Here is a 19,572-nt window from a genome sequence, read left to right on the forward strand (position 1 = left end):
CTTACCTCGCACGGGAAACAAGTCCACACAATAAACTAGACATTAGAAGAACATTCGTACATTAAGGACTTCACATAGGTGCCTTTGACTAAGTGGACTTTACAAGTTACACAAAGTGCAACATGAGAGTAGCATCCTATACTATTACTCCCATTTTGTGGTCCTTGAGGAATAAATGAGGCTAGGTACACTACATTCATCATTCATAACTTCATTATATAAGACCTAACTTAAATTTGCTTTCTTAACATTAGACCTAAAGTCATATAACTTCATTTACAACACATGCTAACTCATTCATACATTAAGAAAAAGACACACAAAGAATCCCCTTTCGGAATGTCTACTTATGCAATGGATAAATAGAGTCCCATACCACTACCTACCACAAGTAGTAGAATCTTTTAGGAAATTTAATTCATTACATAATAACACATTCATAAATTAAAAAAGGCACACCAAGACTCCTCATTCGGAATGTCTACTTGTGCAATGGATAAATAGGGTCCCATACCACCACCTACCCTAAGTAGGACACTCTTTTAGGAGAAATAATTCATTACATTTTTTGTGGGGGATAACTTTAACCAACATAGCCCATGAGATCTAGACATGGAATCTCGATATTACCCCTATAGGATGAGGGATACCCACTTGCCCAGGGTAGGGTCATTCTTTTAGATTTTGCATGGCCTCTCCAATAGCTACACCTATGCGGGCACATAGTTAAGGGATAATGAGATTTCTACTATATAAATCATTCTTTACTAACAAGGAATAATCATCTCAAGAGGTACATTAGTATAAAATAGCTCAACTCACGAAGTTTAGCTACCCTTCTTCATATCCTCTCGGTGCTAAGCATAACTCCCCCATAAAGTCTCAACCTTATATACTATAGGTTAAGGATAACTTGTGGACACAACATCTCAACTCATGAAGGGTATCCATCCTACGATCTATCTTATAAAGCTCTTGGGAGATAGTGAAGTTGCTACTAAACACTTCATCTCAAATAACGAAGAGTGTTCACCCTAAGCTCCTCTTATTCACATTTACTAACTTCATTCATTTATTCAAGTTTGAGTGTGTATGTAGACACACATTTAACATAATCACCATATCATTAACATTTAATTCTTGACATGATTACACATTCATTTATCATACTTCACTCACTAGCGTACTCACATGTACACATACTTTATTAAAACATACTTTAAAAATGGCGTTCAATTTAAGTTTCACAAGACATATAAACAACAACATCATCACTTCAAATTTACATCATATATCAACCTTTCAATTCCATACTCACAATAACCATACAAATATAATATCCTCATGAACTTCAAGTAAACACCACCACCAAAAGTGGACCATACCACTCAAAAACAATTCACAATGACAACAAAACAATATAACCAACTTACCATTACCCCAATATTTCACTACCTAAAACCGATTCCTCAATATTTTATCATAATATAGTCATTTGGTCAGTAGCTAAACCATAATATCATTATCAAGAAATCAAATCTCAAACACCACACAATGATGTTCATTTAACCCATTTCTTAAGTTAAAAGTTTGAAATATGCATAAGCCTGGGTTCATTAGGGTTTTGATATTAAAATCATCAACTTATACTAAAATAAACATATTTGAATCATTAGAAATTTTTTTAATGAAGACCCATGCTTAGAGTAAGAGATAGAAGAAAATACAGTTTAAACCCCCTTTGAATGGAAGAGATTTCAAGGATGACTATCATACCTCAATGAGAAAAATCCCACTAATTTTGATGAATAAAACGTCCACCAACATCCCTCCAAGACCTTCCTTAAGTCCAAGCTTCTATGTGGTTTTGGGAGAGTCTTTCTCTAGAGAGATAGTTTGAATATTTGAAACGAGGGGTCCTGTCTAGGTCAAGGAATTAAAACCAATTTAATATACTCTAAAAACCCTAAAATAATCATACTAGGTTCATAAAAGACATGGTATGAATTTACAAAATACCCCAACCCAAGAAAGTAAAACGTGACAACTTTTACAGTGACCTATCGACAACCACTAGCTACGGGGCGTCGTACAACCGACGACCCATCCTTCTAGGGATTAGATTGGGACTGAGGCTTCACAATGGGGTTTATGCTCCCATCACTATGTGTGGATCTACTCTCCAAAAATGACGGACCGCCATCAGGACTACACTCTGTCGATTCTAGGGCGTCGATTGGGCCTGTCATGATAGCTTCGTTACTAAGTCTTGGGTCCATTCTAGGACCCCTTATGGTTGCTAAATGGATTCATACAAGGACGTTAAATCCATAAACATGTTCATTTAGGTCTTAGTATAATCCAACATCAACTTCAACTAAACTTAACAAATAAAACTTGCTAAAACACATGAGGACACACAAGCACTTTGTAAGGCATACCTTCTGAACATCATGGACGTTCTTCAGTGTTTGACCTCTAAATATCATCAAACTTTATACATTTCCTAAGGACATCATTATTAATAATATAAAAAAAAAATTAACTCATGAAACATTTAAAAATCTCTAGTTCACCTTAGTTTATTTTAGGGTGTTACACCATAAAAGAATATCGACCTACTACCAAAGGTTATCCCAAGACCAACCTAAGTAAGATATGAAGCGATCGCCCATACAACCCCTTCACACCTACCTAGATGATACTAAAGAGTACCTAAAGTAAGATTATTTCATTTTCATATCTTATCTACCTACCTATAATATCTCTAAGACTCACCTAAGTAAGACATGAAGAGACCGCCATACACCCTCTTCAAGCCTACCTAAGAAATCCTCCAAGCTACTCTAGATAAGAACCTTTTCATCTATAACAAATTAACGAGGTCAACAATATTAATTAAAACATTTAAGATAAATTCATCAATTAGAGGACTTCAAGTAACAGTCTTATAGGAGCTAGGGAACCTCATCCTAACATCTTAAAAGTATACTTGTGCCATGTATAGATATCGTCCAATTCCACTACCTACAAGTTGTAGAACTTATCCAACACTAGAATGCATCCCATATTATTAGATAGGTAATAACCGACATACACCACACTATCTAGGTATGGAATCCAAAGTCTACCCTTACTCCGAGGAGGGTGTTGTACTTACCAATGGTAGAAATAGGAAACATCCCATGTTAACACATGGTTAAGGAATATCAAGGGTTTCTTTGTACTATAGTCTCATTTTAAGTAGAGACACTATCATAAGCATATTCACTCTGTGCTTTGTCTTGTTCACATAGAGTAAGTTCATTCACATAAACGTATATGAGAAGGTACCATCTCTTAGTCTTACCAAAAAATAATACCCATACCAACGATGGGTCCAGTAGGGATTCCACCAACGGTCTATATGGATAACTCTTATTACTTCTATAGAGATGATTTCATGTCATTCCAGCCAACCTATCCCTAAGTACATCATTCCAGTCAAGAAGGATACCATTACGGTCTTTTACTTCAAGGTTTCTATTAGCCTTATTTCATATTCAAGGTTTCACATTAACTTAGGGTTCTAGACTCATCAAGAATGGGCACCATGCTTAGGTCTACCGGTTCACGATATGCTCTATAATACCTCCTGTAATCGTTCATGAAAGGCACCAACTTAGGTTTATCGATCCTAGATTTTCAGCCTTTTCATTCATTCAAGACAAAGGTATCTAAGTCTACCAAGTCAAGATTTCACATTCACATACCTTTCATGCATCAAGTAGAGGGACCTAAGTCTACCAATCAAGACACAAATTCATCATATCATGTATTCCATAACATTGAAGTACCATGTAGGGACAACCAAGTCGACCTAACAAGATACCATACCATTACAATAGAAACTCATCACAGTTTACCATAGTCACTTATAGTCATTAAGAGGAAATCATACTTTCACCTCACATATACACACACATTATCATCCTTAACATTGTTCATTTGTACAAGTTATAATATCATAATAGCACAATTCACATAATAATGTTGGAAAGGTCATGTTCATCACAATTATAACACACAAACATCGGTATTATAAGTGGACTATACCAATTAATACAATTCAATATAAATTCTTTATAATATAGAGAAATCAGGTAAAGTCAACACCTTCCCATCACCATTCCTTAGACTTTTTCAATCAATTCACTTCACAAAGGCTCTTAACCATAGCCATATAGACAATATACACCAACAACCAATCCATATCAATGATCCAACAACATAAATTATGAATATAATCATTATTAAGAAGGTTATATACAATTCTACCATGATCTTTCCATAATTTGATAGCCCATTACAATCTACACATGAATTTAATAAGATCAAGCCATGATAAATTGACCCACACTAGAGCCAAAAATAGTAATTCATTTAATGCATGGATTCGTAGAGTTCTTGATCTAAATAAATTCAATTAACATCAATTATATCATAAAACATTGATTCACATTCCTTCATAGAAGAACCCATGGCTATAATACAAAATAGGAAATTCTATGTTTTTGAAAGTTTTTGAAGAGCCTTTAAAATTGGATCCTTGATTGGAATAACAGTCAAGGACGAAACACCATACCTACATTTAATATAAGCCCACTAAATTGATGGAGAAACATGGAAAATTTAGTCTTCTTCCTTGGAGCCTCAAATCTCTATCAATGAAGGTTTTGGAGACAGGGAATGGAGAGGTTTTCTTTTGGAGTTGAGGATTTTTCTTAATTAGTTACCTTTTTTGGGATTTCAAAAGACTCAATAAGCATTAAATAATAATTCCCAAACTACCCAAAAGAACACTAGACTTATTGGACCTTTTCACCAATTCCAATTTGACTTAAAAACGACGCCACCAAATCGGGCAAGTTACTGTTTGTCCTGGGGTCACCTCCATTTCTTGGTTCTGGAATTTTTTTTGAGACATAATGGTTCGCATTGGCCTCGCTTCACAAGGAAAAATTTTTCTTTTAAGTGCTGCAGGTGCGACCCGCAACCAGCTTTGAAAAGGGGCTGTTCGGCAGTCTCCTTCGCGCATGTTTGGGTCCTCCTTGGGGACCCTTAGGGTGTTCCTCGATGAGTCATAGTCAAATTTTTTAACCCTTTACATGTAATTCATGTATAAGAACCATACATACCCAATTCTATCCTCATACGATATCCCAAAACTCCACTACAAAAAACTACTACACACTAGTTCAACTTAGACTAGTTTCTGTACGTCTTGGACGTTCTTCGATGTTTGACTTCCAAACTCTACAAAATTACTTCTAATTTTAATATTCATAATTTTAACACCTTATTAAATCATTAAAAACATGTTAGGCTCTATTTTAAACTAGTTCATTTTTAGGGGCGTTACACATTCTCCCCTAAATGGACAATATTTGTCCTCGAATGACACTAAAACACTTTCAAGAGTAGAAAATCAAGACTAACATCTCATAACCATACCAAACAATATACTATTCACATAGATAGGAGGAACATCAACTTCACCTAATTAAGAGACTCAAAAACCAACAAGAAAGTAGGAACAACATCTAAACCTTATCATGCTATAAGACTCTACCTTTTTATTTTACATTGGAGGCGTTTTGTTCTCCACATATCATCATTCTCATGTACATCATTTCTGTGCACAAAATTCCAAATACTCATGAAAACACCATTATGAAACATTTTCATGTACCTTACTCTAAAACATGCTTACTAGTTCACTAATGCAATATTTAAGCAATTCATTATAAAGGCATGACAATATGAGAGACAAAATCATAACAAACTAATTTTACCATATAAAAATTACCTCATGAAAACGCACAATGCAAGGAGATCAATGAAACTCATTTTCACTTAGACTCCTAATAACATGCAACAGTGCTACCATGAAATTCTAACTCTCAAGCTTTAATAGAATACAAGAAAAGAGACCACCATCCACAACCTAACTATTCACCATACTCCCCTCTTAAAAGGAACCCATCACAACTTAAGAGACAAAATTATAACTTATCGGTATCCTCATCTGAATTTGGTTTAGCTTCAAGGCAATAGAAACGATTCATCTTTAGTGCACCAACATCCATAATATTAAGAGGAGCCTGCATGGCCCCTCTTCATCTAGAACAAATAGTAAGACAACCTCTCACCTTATGATCATCCTTTCCACAACTAAAGAACGCATTAGTTTCGGCTAGACACTTCCCAAAGTGATTCTTCCCATAAGTGGAGCAAGTAAGCTTAACACATTGAGAACCAACACTTCTCTCATGATTGAGGGGAACTAGGAGAATCTTGGTTTGGATCCCTCTTTTTAAACCAAGGTTGGTTTTTCTCATTGGATCTGCCCCTTTTCATATTTCTTGAAATCCTACAAAGTATGAACTCTTCAATGGATTGTCCATACACCATAAGTCTACATAGTTTCATGTTACTATGGATAATTGTCGTACGACACTCTTCTTTCACAAGGATGACAACATTGGTCATAAATCTACTCATGTCATCTCTAGAGTTAGACACCAAGGATGGAGAATACTTAGAAAATAAGGTAAACTTAAAAGGATACTCTTCAACACTCATGTTACCTTGCCTAAGGCTTATAAACTCCTCAACCTTCACCTCCCTCTTGTCACGGGGAAAGTAATTTCCTAAGAAGGCTTCCTTAAGCTCTTCGTATTCTATAGGACCCGACTAAACTTACATATTGTCTTTCCATTGAGTGCACCATACTTGAGAGATTTCCCTCAATTATTATGAAGCCAACTCCGCTTTCTCCCTAAAAGTCACCCCCATAACATTTAACACCTTGTACACACCATCAACGAACTCTTGGGGATATTATCACACCATAGAACCAAGAAAGATTGGAGAATTCATCCTCACAAAGTCTCTAATCTAGAGTTCATGGTACTCTCAAGAGCATTCATCCGAGGCCCAATATCTCTATTCATTTGAGTCGTCATGGCTCGGGCTAGGGTAAGAAGAGCCTCTCTAATCTTCTTATTACTCATGTCCGGGGGTACTACAAGAATCTCATTCCCTTCATTAGCTATACGGACTTATTCAACTTGAGGAACTTGAACACCGTGTGGAACTTATTCAACTCGAGGAGGAACTCCCGCATTGACCACTTACACATCCACTGTTCATGTAGGCATCCTTCTTGTAATTTCCCATACACAGAAGAGAATATATTAGGAAAATACACTTATAACCTACACTACATGGCACAACACAAGAGTAATGAAGAAACTGAAACTTCTATCGTCCTATAGCCTCTCGCTCATAGATTGGTCGCGACTCACAACCGATGAACAAGACTCTATTAGACGCGGCTTTCATGAGATTTTGAATCCTAAAGACTACTTTATAAATTTATACTCTAATACTAAGTTTGTCACGACACAAAGTACAATATAGAAGTTAGGGCGTCCTTTAAGTCTCCACATGGTGTACTCGACCTGTCGGAGGTCTTGTACAAGCCTTTAGACATCTATCATCGCATATATATATGAAAAGTATTGCAGAATTAAAACTTTTCATAGTAATAGTCAAACTCTTTTATAGAAATGTAATAAATACAAAGTCTCGTCATCACCATATTAGGCACATGAACATCTTAGGGTCACAACCCATACATCAATAAAATGGAAAACCAAAGTCTATTACAATGACTTTTGAAAAAGGAAACTATACATAACTATGTCCTCAAATCAAATGAGGACACGCAAAATTTTCTTGAGAGAATGATATTCCCAAGATTCACTTCCAAGAGATTCCTCACTTTCCACCTACACCTGTAGAATAAACAACATATGGAATTAGTACATTGAATGCACATGCATTAAAAGCATGCTAAAATAGACATTTACTTTATAACATTCTTCTATGCTCCTTTGATGTATATCTCAAAAAACAAGTATAAGAACCACTTTCAAGACAACATGCACATATAATACATGGTCAAGTAATCAACATTATACAACTATAATAAGTTGGAAATGATACAAGAAGATAGACATCCTAGCAAAGGTTATCCCAAGACCCACCTAAGTAAGATATGAAGCGACTACCCATACAACCCCTTCACACTTATTTAAATGATACGCAAGACTACCTAAAGTAAGATTATTCCCTTCTCATGAGATTATTCCCTTTTTCATCACTTAAATCCCCACCTAAAGTTACTCTAAGGCTCACCTAAGTAATACATGAAGAGACCGCCCAAAAAACACCCTCTTGAAGCCTACCTAAGCAGTCCTCCAAGCTACTCTAGATAAGCACCTTTTCACTCATCATACATTAACTAGGTCAACAATATTCATTAAAATATTTTAGATATATTCATAAATTGGACTACTTCATATAATGGTCTTAGAGGACCTAGGGACCCTTATCCTAGCATCTTCAAATTTTACTCGTGTAATGTATAAATAGTGTCCCATTCCACTACCTACACATTGTAGAAATTCTCCAACACTAGAATTCATAACACATGATGAGAGTAGGGATTAACTGACATAGATCACACTATCTATGTATGAGATCCAAAGACAACCCCAAATCCTAGAAGGTGTTCTACTTGCCAAGGGTAGAACTAGGACATTAAGGAAAATTAAGTGTTTCTTCGTATTCTAGTCTGATCTTATGTAGAGACACTATCACAAGCATATTCACTTGGTGCTTTGCCTTGTTCTCATAGAGTAAGTTCCTTTGCATAAAGGTATATGAGAAGGTACCATATCTTAGTTTTACCAAACCATAATACCCCTACCAACTATGGGTCCACTAGTGCTGCAACTCAAGATTTATAAGGATAGATCTTATGATTTCCTTAGAGATGGTTTCATGCCATTACAGCAAACCTATCCCTAAGTCCATCGTTCCACTCAATAAGGATATCATTACGGTATTTCACTCCAAGGTTTCTATCAACCTTCTTTGATATTCAAAATTTAACATTCACTTAAGGTTCTAGACTAATCAAGAAGGGGCACCATGCTTAAGTATACCTGTTCAAGACATGCTCTAGAATACCTCCTATAACCATTCAAGGATGCCTAAGCCTACCAAGTAAAGATTTCACATTCACATAGATTTTGTGGATCAAGTTAAATGTACCAATCAAGACACAACTTTATCATATAACGTATTCCATAACATTCAAGTACCGTGTAGGGACAACTAAGTCCACCTAAGAAGATACCCTACCAACACATATTGAAACTCATCATAGTCTACCATAGTCATGTATAATCAAATAGAGAAAATCATACATTCACCTCACATATACACACACACATTATCATCCTTAACACTATTCATATATAAAAGCTATATAATGATAATAGCACAATTCACATAGTAATGCTTTCAATGCCATGTTCATCACAATTATAACACATAAACACCGCCACCATAATTGGACCATACAATCAATACAATTCAATTTTAATTCGACACAATATAGAGAAATTAGGTCAACTCTTCACCTTTCCATCATCATCATCATCACCATTCCTTAGCCTTTTCAATCAATTCACTTAACAAAGGCTCTTGCCCATAGCCATATACACAATACTAATCCAACAATCGATCTATATGAATGATACAACAACATACATTATGAATATCACATTATAAGGAAGGTTGTTGACAATTTTATCATAATCTATACATAATTCGATAGCCCAATACAATCTACACATGAATTCAATAAAATTAAGCCATGATAAATTTATCCACATTAGAGTGAAAAATAGGAATTCATGTAATGCATGGGTTAATAGAGTTCTTGATATAAATAAATTCAGTTAACATCCATTATATCATAAAACATTCATTCAAATCCTTTCATACAAGAACCCATGGCTAGAATTCAAATTAGGAAATTCTATGTTTTCGAAAGTCTTTGAAAAGCCTTTGAAATTGGATCCTTTATTGGAAGAATAGTCAAGCATAAAACACCATACCCACATTGAAGATAAGCCCACGAAATTTATGGACAAACATGGAAAGTTTCATCTTTTTCCTTGGAGCCTCAAAGCTTTATCAATGAAGGTTTTGGAGAGAGAGAATGGAGAGGTTTTCTTTTTGAATTGAGGATTTTGCTTAATTTGTGACCTTTTTGGGATTTTAAAAGACTCATTAACCATCAGATAATAATCCCCAAACCACTCAAAAGACCCCTAGACTTATTGAACCTTTTAACCAATTCTAATTTGACATAAAACTAAAACCACCAAGTCATGCAAGTTACTATGTGTGCGCTCTGGGGTCACCTCCATTTCAGGGTACTAGAATTTTATTGATACAAAATGGTTCGCGGTCGTCCCGCGTTAGTGGGAAAAAATTCCCCTTTAAGTGTTGCAGGGACGACGCCCAACGACTTTCAAAAAGGGGCTGTCCGGCAGCCTCCTTGGCCCATGATTGATTCTTCCTTTGGGACCCTTAGGTTTGTTCCAAAAGACTTTACATATGAGTATATGTGTAGGAACCATATTTTACCCAATTAAACCCTCAAACCATATCCCAAAACTCCACTATAAAACACTACTACACACTAGTTCAACTTAGACAAGTTTTCGGTTGTCTTGGACGTTCCTCGATGTTTGACTTCCAAACTCTAAAAAATTACTTCTAATGCTGATATTCATCATTTTAACAACTTTTTTAACTCATGAAGCACATGTTAGTATATTGTTTAACCTAGTAAATGTTTAGGGTGTGTTACATCTCCAACCAAGGGAACTTGCTGCAAGGGCTAAAAAGAATAGGGTTCTTAACCCTAGGCCTCAAGGAGTCAATGGTGGTGGATATTCTATGACAAGGACTACATGTTCCAACTGTGCCAAGAGACATGATGGTAAGTCCCATGTTGGCATGGATGGGTTTTTTCATTGTGAAAAGAGTGGTCATACGGTGAGAGATTGTCCCATGCTAAGGATTAAAGGAAGAGATGGAAAACAATCCCTTCTCAGTGTTACAAACTTTGATGCTCCTAAGAAGAAATCTTATGCTCTTCAATCCCGAGGTGACCAAGAAAGCTCCCCGGATGTGGTGATTTGTATGTTATAAGTCTTTTCTATTGATGTTTATGCATTGTTAGACCCTGGTGCTAATTCGTCCTTCGTTACACAATTTATGGCTAGGATATTGAAATACTTCCCGAAGTGTTGGTAGAGCCTTTTTTAGTGTCTACTCTGTTGGTGACTTGTGGAAAAAAGAGTCTATAGGAGTTGTCCTATTTCTTTGTCCCATAATGTTACCATGGTGGATTTGACAAAGTTATACATGTTATACTTTGATATAATTTTTGGTATGGATTTGTTTCATGCATGTTATGACTCTATTGATTGTAGAACTTGGGTAGTAAGGTTTCAATTCCCAAATGAGTCTACTTGAGAGTGGAAGGGGGGGGAATTTTATCCCTAGAGGTCAATTCGTTTATTGTCTCAAGGCTAGGAAAATGATCTCCAAGGGGTGTATTTACCGTGTTTTTAGGGTCATTGATGTTGAGTATGAAACCTCTTCCTTAGAGTTTGTCCCTATGGTGAGTGAGTTTCTGAAAGTCTTTCCCGATAACTTACTCGTTATTCCTCCTAAACGGTAAATAGAATTTAGCATCAATCTTTTCTGGATACACAACCTGTTTCCATTCATTCTTATATATGGTTCTTGTCGATTTAAAGGAGTTTAAGTTGCAATTAAATGATACGCTAGACAAGGGTTTTATTTAATTGATTATCTCTTTGGCTACTTTGATGTTATTTGTGAGAAAGAACAATAGGCCCTTAGAATGTGTATTGAATACCTCCAATTGAACAAGGTGATTATAAATAATGAGTATCCCCTTCCTATAATTGACGAATTGTTTGATCAACTTCAACGGGCTAACTATTTCTCCAAAATAGAACTTGGTTGATGCTATCACCCACTAAGGGTGACAGAGAATGACATTCCTGAGACGAATTTTCGATTAATATATGATGCATGAATTTCCAAACAAATTATGGTCACTTAGAGTTCCTAGTAATGTCCTTTGGTCTAAAAAATGCCTCGGCAGCATTCATGGACCTAATGCATTGGTTGTTTAGGCAATATCTTGATTCGTTTGTGATCATCTTTATCAACAATATTTTGATTTATTGAAGGAGTGAAGGTTAACATAAGGATCATTTGAGAATAGTATTGCAATTCCTTAAAGACCACCAATTATATGATAATTTTAGTAAATGTGACTTTTGGCTAAGGTCTGTTGCTTCTTTGGTCATATTGTATCTAAGCAAGGGTATTGAGGTAAATCCTATGAAGACGGATGTGGTAAAGGTTTGGTCTAGAAATCTAACTCCTATCGATATTAGAAGCGTTTTGGGTTTGGCCGGTTCGTATAGGAGGTTTGTTGTTGATTTCTCCCCCATCGCTTCAATGTTGACTACTTTGACTCATCCTAATTAATTAGCTTTAGTTTCGAAGGGTACCTTCCATGAGATATACAATAATAAAGAATTAAGAAATATTTAGTGAGATTTATGCTTAGCACTGAGTGCATATTGATAAGTGAGATGGTACCTCTACCGCTAGTAGAGGCGGGGTTTCTAGAAACAATCTCTTGACATTGAAGCTCTCCCATAGTCGAGGCCGGTTCTAGTAGAAATCTCTGTATACCTTAAATCTGTTTCCCATAGGTTGATTATCTTCTGTATTCACTTAATCTAGAAGCTTATGGTCCTTACCTTGGCAAGTAAAAGAACCCTTTTCAGTGTGGGAAACAATGTGGGATCATGTTATAGCTCCCATGGTCTCAATGTAAGTTAAATCTAATTCCCCACAATTAATTATGAACTAAGGTTATTCAAGGAGTATCACATAGAAGCTCAAATGTTTTGAAGAAGAATTTATCTTGCATTGATATTGATTTATGACTTATGTTTTATAACTCTTCCATATGATGTTTTAGCCGTTAATGGCATGTCATGAAATGAAATATCCCTTTTAGCATGTTTTAAATATTTTATGCATGTATATCATAGTTGGTATATTTTTTTGTACTAATGCATACTCTTATCTACATGTTTCCCAAATATAGGGTCCGATTTCACAATTCTTAGTCTCGTGGCTAGTGGGTGATTTGATTGACTCTCGAGCTTTGGTTATTACTTATGCTACGAGGACGGAGTTTATTGGTTCCAGTAATCTTCATGGGTTTTCTCTTTTGTACATGATATATGGGCTAGGCCAAATTTCATACTATTGTATTAGATGGTTATGATGACATAAGAGTTTATACTTTCACATTTTGTTTTATAAAATGTTTTGGACTTGGACCATGATTGTACTCATATTGTTCTATTTCTTATGTTATGAGAGCTGTGGCTTGTATGGATTCCATAGGAATTCTATGCTCCATTTCACATCTAAGGTTACCTTTGGGTCGTGAAAAAACATGGTAATCAAAGCACAAGGTTTAGAATAGTCCAAGGATTTCTCATAAGCCATGCCTAGTAAAGTCTTATACATAAGTGTGAAATGCGCCATATTTATGAATGAGAGGCTACGAGATGATTCCAAAAATCCATTTCTTCCATTACTCTTAAGTCATACAGTAGAGTTTACATCTATAAGGTCTCTCTCCTGATCCTTTTCCTATGTTCTTCAGGATAGTTCTACCCCAAGAGCTTATGCTGAAAGAAATGTCAGGTAGAATGTGGAATATAAGCTCCTCCTCAATCTCCTCAAGTTTCGATTGATTCTATGGCCGAACAAGTGTCCAACGCGGAGTTAGGGCTGCATTTTGAGTGTTGGATCAAGCCTTGATAGCCCAAGAAAATAGGTAGGTTGTGGTTCCCGCAAGCGTAAGTGTGAACACAACGACTTCAAAAATGAAGGACAACATGAATCCTCCAGATTTTCATGGTTCTAAGGTTGAGCAAGATACTTAAGATTTTATTAATGAGGTCTATTAGATTTTGATTAACATGGGAGTTATGCTGGTGGAAAAGGCTGAGTAGACCGCTTATCAAGTAAAAGGTGCGACTCAAATTTGGTATAATCAATGGAAAGAAGGGTGTAGCATTTCAAAAATCTAAGACTTGTTGTAGATCCTAACATAGGTTTATTGAGGTCTAGGCACTGTTGTTAGGACTATAATAATGAATTTAAGTCATTTCAGAGGTTTAGAAATAAAAAATGAGCATACATGACGTTTGGAAATTTTGTTGAAGGATGTACTATCATGCCTTAGCCTATTTAACTAGCTTTTAGGAGTAGAAAATTCATGAAATTAAGTGGAAGGGTGTATAACATGTGTTTAAGGTGATTCGTCATTGAAATATACTTGTACAACTCCCCAAGGACCAACCAAGGGCCCTGGAGGAGGACCCTAGTACGAAGGAGACAACACTGCCTACGCAGTGTGCAACCATGAAAGCTAAGGAAAGGCTCATGTGTGGATCGACGGGGCATCGATCTGACACTTAGAAAAAATGGGGAAGACCTCGCTTGCACAAGCCTTTGACCAAAACGATGAGTGTGGAGGAACGAGGGGGACCATGTTGTCGCCTCACAAATGGCCCGCCGTTTGGGGTCACTTTTTGTGAGGGTCATGTTTACCTGAACGGTTTTAAGTTAGTTCATTTAATTATTTATGGGGTTAGGTGGTTAATTAGGTGTTTAAGGGAGTCTAATTAAGTTAATTAAGCCCCAATATAAATTCCCCAATCCTCATTGGTCTAAACATAACTCACAAAATAAACTCTCTTCCTTCTCTCTTCTCTCTCTATTTGGAAGACACCATTGAAGACAAGCTAGGGGGACATTTTAGGGGATGTAAAGAGAATACTTCACCATGAAATCTTCATCAAACCTTAAGGTATGTGATCTAATTCACCTTTGAGACTTCTTTCCTCAAAGGGCTCCTTCAAAGCACTTCTAAAAGTTGGGTTTTAAAATGGGTTTCATACAATTACGAGTTTGATGTTATGAACTGAGTTTTTTATGGTTTATTTAGGATATAATGAATATATTAAAATATATTTTAACTTTATTATAATAATTTGTGATGGATTGGTCTAAATTGAAGATCATGATCCTTAAGCCTTAAACTAGGTTTGATCATGATATGAAATAGGTTGTGATTGATTCATTGACTTGAATATTGGTTAAATCACCATTAGATGATGTTGTTACACTAATCATTCGAAAATTAAGAAGAATTGTAGTCTTTAATAATAGGTCTTGAGAAGTGATCTACGTTATGAGAATTAACACAAGTATCTTATTTTTTCCTTTGATTTAGTATTGAATTATGGTGTAGTGACTCTTCTATCTTTATTATCATATTCATCATTAGATTATGATTATGTTGGATCTAGTGGTATTTAAGAAAGGGTTGATGGTAAGATCTTGATGATGGGTTATGAAGGAGAGTTGGTAAGTCTTGTAATCCCTATGCCTTACTTCAACTTATGGTTAATTATGATTAAGTCATGATGTTGTGTTGGAGTATGCTTTATTTAGGATCTGTAGGGTGTTATGATGTTGAATTGAAATTTCTTGATTATGGTTGTGAGGTTGATTAAGATGTAAATGTTATAAGGATGGTGATGTATATCAATGTGCCTTATTATGAAGCGATGTATAATGTGTTAATCTCAGTAATATGAATTGTGATGAAAGGACTATACTCATGAAATTCTTACTGAGCTATGAAGATGAATATACAAGGGCTATATCCTATGACCTAAACTATGTTATGATTAATAATAAAGACTTAAAGACATTTAAATAAAGGGACTTAGCTTAGCACCTAGTGAACTTGACAATGGGAGGTGATAACTTCCCAAAGAGGAAGATTGCCCAATAGTTCTACGTGACAGAGGAATAGTCATCCAATAAATTTCCATGAGAGGAGGCCTCAATTATAAAGTGGTATGAAGAGGTAATATACTCTCTCTTAGTGCTTGAACTATGTTGCCCCCATAGGAAGACTAGATAGTGGATCCACCTAGAAATAAGCTACATTTATGTTTGTTTTACTTTGACCGATAGACCACCTTCCATAGGAGTAAGGTTTTACCACACATGATCCACACTTATCTCTTATGGTCTATGTCAGTTAAGGTAAGTGTTCCCTAAACTAAAATGAAGCAATGAAGTGTAAATTAACTAAGATGACTAAAAAGTTTGACTAAGACTAGGTAGGGGTGTGGGACTCTATCTATGCCATGCACTAGTTGGCCATGATGGAAGCTTTAGGGAGTTGATATTTTGTTGGTATATGATAATGATGTATATGATGATAATATGTTGATGTTACAAAATAAATGATATTTTATGATGATGATTTATCCATATGAACTTGTAATTGGATTATATTATTAAAGTTGGAAATTTTTTATGGTTTCTTGTTGAGTCTACTTGATTGAGCAAGTTTTTATGGGGCTTTTCTTGGTCATTGAACTTATTGACTTGACAAGAATTCGTGAGTACTTGTCTTGTTTATTATTATATGATTAACTCTTATTCATGTCTGTGATGTTATTCATTGATGATAGGGTTGTATGAGATTATGGGTTCAAGTATGTGGATATGCATATTTCTTGTTTGGGTTGGTAAACATGTTTTGTTACTTAATATGACTTGCTTGATTTTGAATGTCTTTTAAAAAGGTAAAATAGCATGGTTTCACTAAATGTCCCTTTTTATTATGTCTTGATCTTATATGTGCGTATGGTCTCATACTTATTACAAGTAATTTAGTAACCCCATTTCTTTCTTTTTTCCAAAAATTTTAGGTTCCAATCATTGAAGGATCATTCAAGATGACTTGAATAAGACTTGGATATTCTCTACCATCCAAGTGGGTAGGTCCTCACTTTCCGAGGGCGATGCTAGAATCTCGTTTATGGATTTGCTTTGTTTTCTAAGACTGTTATGTATATTCTATTTTAATTTAAGTACGAATTGTATAAGTCTATATGTAGATCCTTTACATTGATGTAGGGATATGCCCAAATTGCTATAATATTTATATAGTATGAGATGAGATAATCTTTAAGACTATGTTCTATCTTATGTAAATATATGTGCAATAAAAGTAGAAGGCTATGTAACCTTCCTATACGAAGGGTCTATTTATACTCGATATATATATTATGTGCATGTTGAGGACTATGTAAACCTCCAAGTAAAAGTAAGTAAAATTTCTATATTTTTTGCTAAATTCGACTTATGACTGTGATGATGTAAACTAAGAGGCTAGTCTTAGTCCTCAAATAGGGTGACTATGTCGGTTACATTTAGGGGGTAAAACCCGGATGTGACAAACTTGGTATTAGAGTAGAAGGTTGAATTATGTTAGAGTCGATGTCTCTCTCTACCACTCCTATGTAAGTTTGTGTTCATAATTGTGAAGTGCACCACACTTATGGACGGGAACCTACATGATGCCTAGAAAACTCTCGTTATCTTGGAAATCATATATCGTGCCATTAGAGTATAATTATGGTATGTTTTTGCATCAAATCATATTATTGTGCTGATAGAAAGAACAAACACTCGACGTAATACGGCTCGGAGACTTGAGGAAGAGATTTCCAATGCGGCAGATCCTCCCCATGGTGATCAAGTCCCTCCGCTTGAAGAAGATACTGATGGCGACCCAACTCCGGTCAATCCTCCACATTTTACAGATTGTGACATACGGGCTGCCCTTATTCAATTGGCCTAAGCCGCCACCAGTCAAGCCCAAGATATGATGACCCAATCTAATTGAGAGGTTGTAACCTAAATTCATCAACAAATTACTACCATGGCATCCCGTCTAAGTGATTTCACTTGGATGAATATCCTACTTTCTATGGGTCAAAGGGTGATGAAGACCCCCAAGAGTTCATTATTGAAGTCTACAAAATACTCTTTGCTATGGGGTTGTCTACTACTGAGAAGGTCAAGTTATCCACATACCAACTCAAAAATGTGGCTCAAGTTTGGTATGTTCAATGGAGGGACAATAAGCCTATTAGGGGTGGAACGGTGACTTGTGAGATCTGCAAGAAATCATTTCTTGACCGGTTCTTTCCTAGGGAGATGAGGGAGACCAAACTGGTAGAGTTCACCAACATTCCTCAAGGAGGTAGGAGTGTTCATGAATACTCCTTGAAATTCATTAAACTGTCCAAATATGCTCCTTCCTTGGTTTCCAATCCTAGAGATCAAATGAGTCACTTTGTGACGGGAGTGTTGGAGGACTTGCAAGAGGAGTGTCACTCAGTCATGCTACATGAAAACATGAACATTTCCCGTCTTATGGTGAATGCTAGAAGGGTGGAGGAGTCAAGGTCTAAGACGACGAGTAGAGATGCTAAGAGGGTAATATCATTTGATTGTGGTGCTATAAATAATATGCTTGAGATCCAATACAAGCCTAGATTTAAGAAAACGTTCTCTAATCATGTTCCATCCAAATTTCCTAAGGCTCGTGATGATAAGGTGTCTAAGCCTATAGCCCCAAAGGGAAGAAGTGGGAAATCTCCAAATGAGAAGACTACATGTGCCAAATGTGGAAAGGGTCATCATGGTGAGTGCTTGGTAGGAAGAAGAAATGGCTTTGGTTGTGGCAAGAATGGTCACAAGGTGACGGATTGTCGAAATTTGAAGGGGCAGTAAAAGGGTGCTCAAGCTCAAGCAAGTGGTTCTAGTGATGCTCATAAGAAGAGCAACTTCTATGCTCTCCGCTCTAGGGGTGATAAAGATACTTCCCCCAATGTGGTGACCAGTAAGCTGAAAGTATTTAATATTGACGTATATGCTTTACTCGATCCGGGTGCCACTTTATCCTTTTTTACTCCTCCAGTAGCCTAAAAGTTTGATATTTTACCCGATATTTTGCATTAACCTTTTATAGTGTCTACTCTGGTGGGTGAGTCATTTTTTGCAAAAAGGGTATATAGAAATTGTCCTAGAATATTGCCCAATAGATTTTCTCATGTTTATCTAGTAGAACTAGATATGCTAGATTTTGACTTTTTATTGGGCATGGATTGGTTGCATACATTTTTTGCCTTTATTGATTGTAGGACAAGGGTGGTGAAGTTTAACTTTCCAAATGAACCCGCTGTAGAGTGGAAGAGGGGAAACTCTATTCCTAGAGGTTGCATCATCTCTTGTCTAAAAGCATGCAAACTGATCTCTAATGGTTTTCTATACCATATTGTCAGAGTCCAAGATCTAGACTCCAAAATTCCTCCCATTGAGTCGGTCCGCGTAGTGAGTGAATTTCTGAAGGTTTTTCTTAATGACCTTCCTAGTATTCCTCCCAGATGATAAATTGATTTTGGTCTTGATTTGCTATGCGATACAAATCAAATTTCATTTCCTCCTTATCGGATGGCTCCGACCAAATTGAAAGAGTTGAAGGCTCAATTTAAAGATTTAGTAGCCACAGGCTTCATTAGACCTAGTATTTATCCATAGGGTGCTCCGATTCTGTTTGTAAAAAAGAAGGATGAGTCTTTGAGAATGTGTCTT

General features: G+C 36.0%; 1 protein-coding gene across 1 annotated transcript; it reads left to right on the top strand.

Annotated features, from left to right (window-relative positions):
* The first annotated feature begins 17,967 nt into the window (after window positions 1-17,967).
* Window positions 17,968-18,711, top strand: LOC104647105 (uncharacterized). Its single transcript, XM_010321683.2, has one exon. It carries the CDS (start codon window positions 17,968-17,970, stop codon window positions 18,709-18,711), a length of 744 nt encoding a protein of 247 aa, XP_010319985.2.
* The last annotated feature ends 861 nt before the right edge of the window (window positions 18,712-19,572 follow it).

The sequence above is a fragment of the Solanum lycopersicum genome, chromosome 4, assembly GCF_036512215.1.
Source record: "Solanum lycopersicum chromosome 4, SLM_r2.1".
Classification (NCBI taxonomy): Eukaryota; Viridiplantae; Streptophyta; class Magnoliopsida; order Solanales; family Solanaceae; genus Solanum; species Solanum lycopersicum.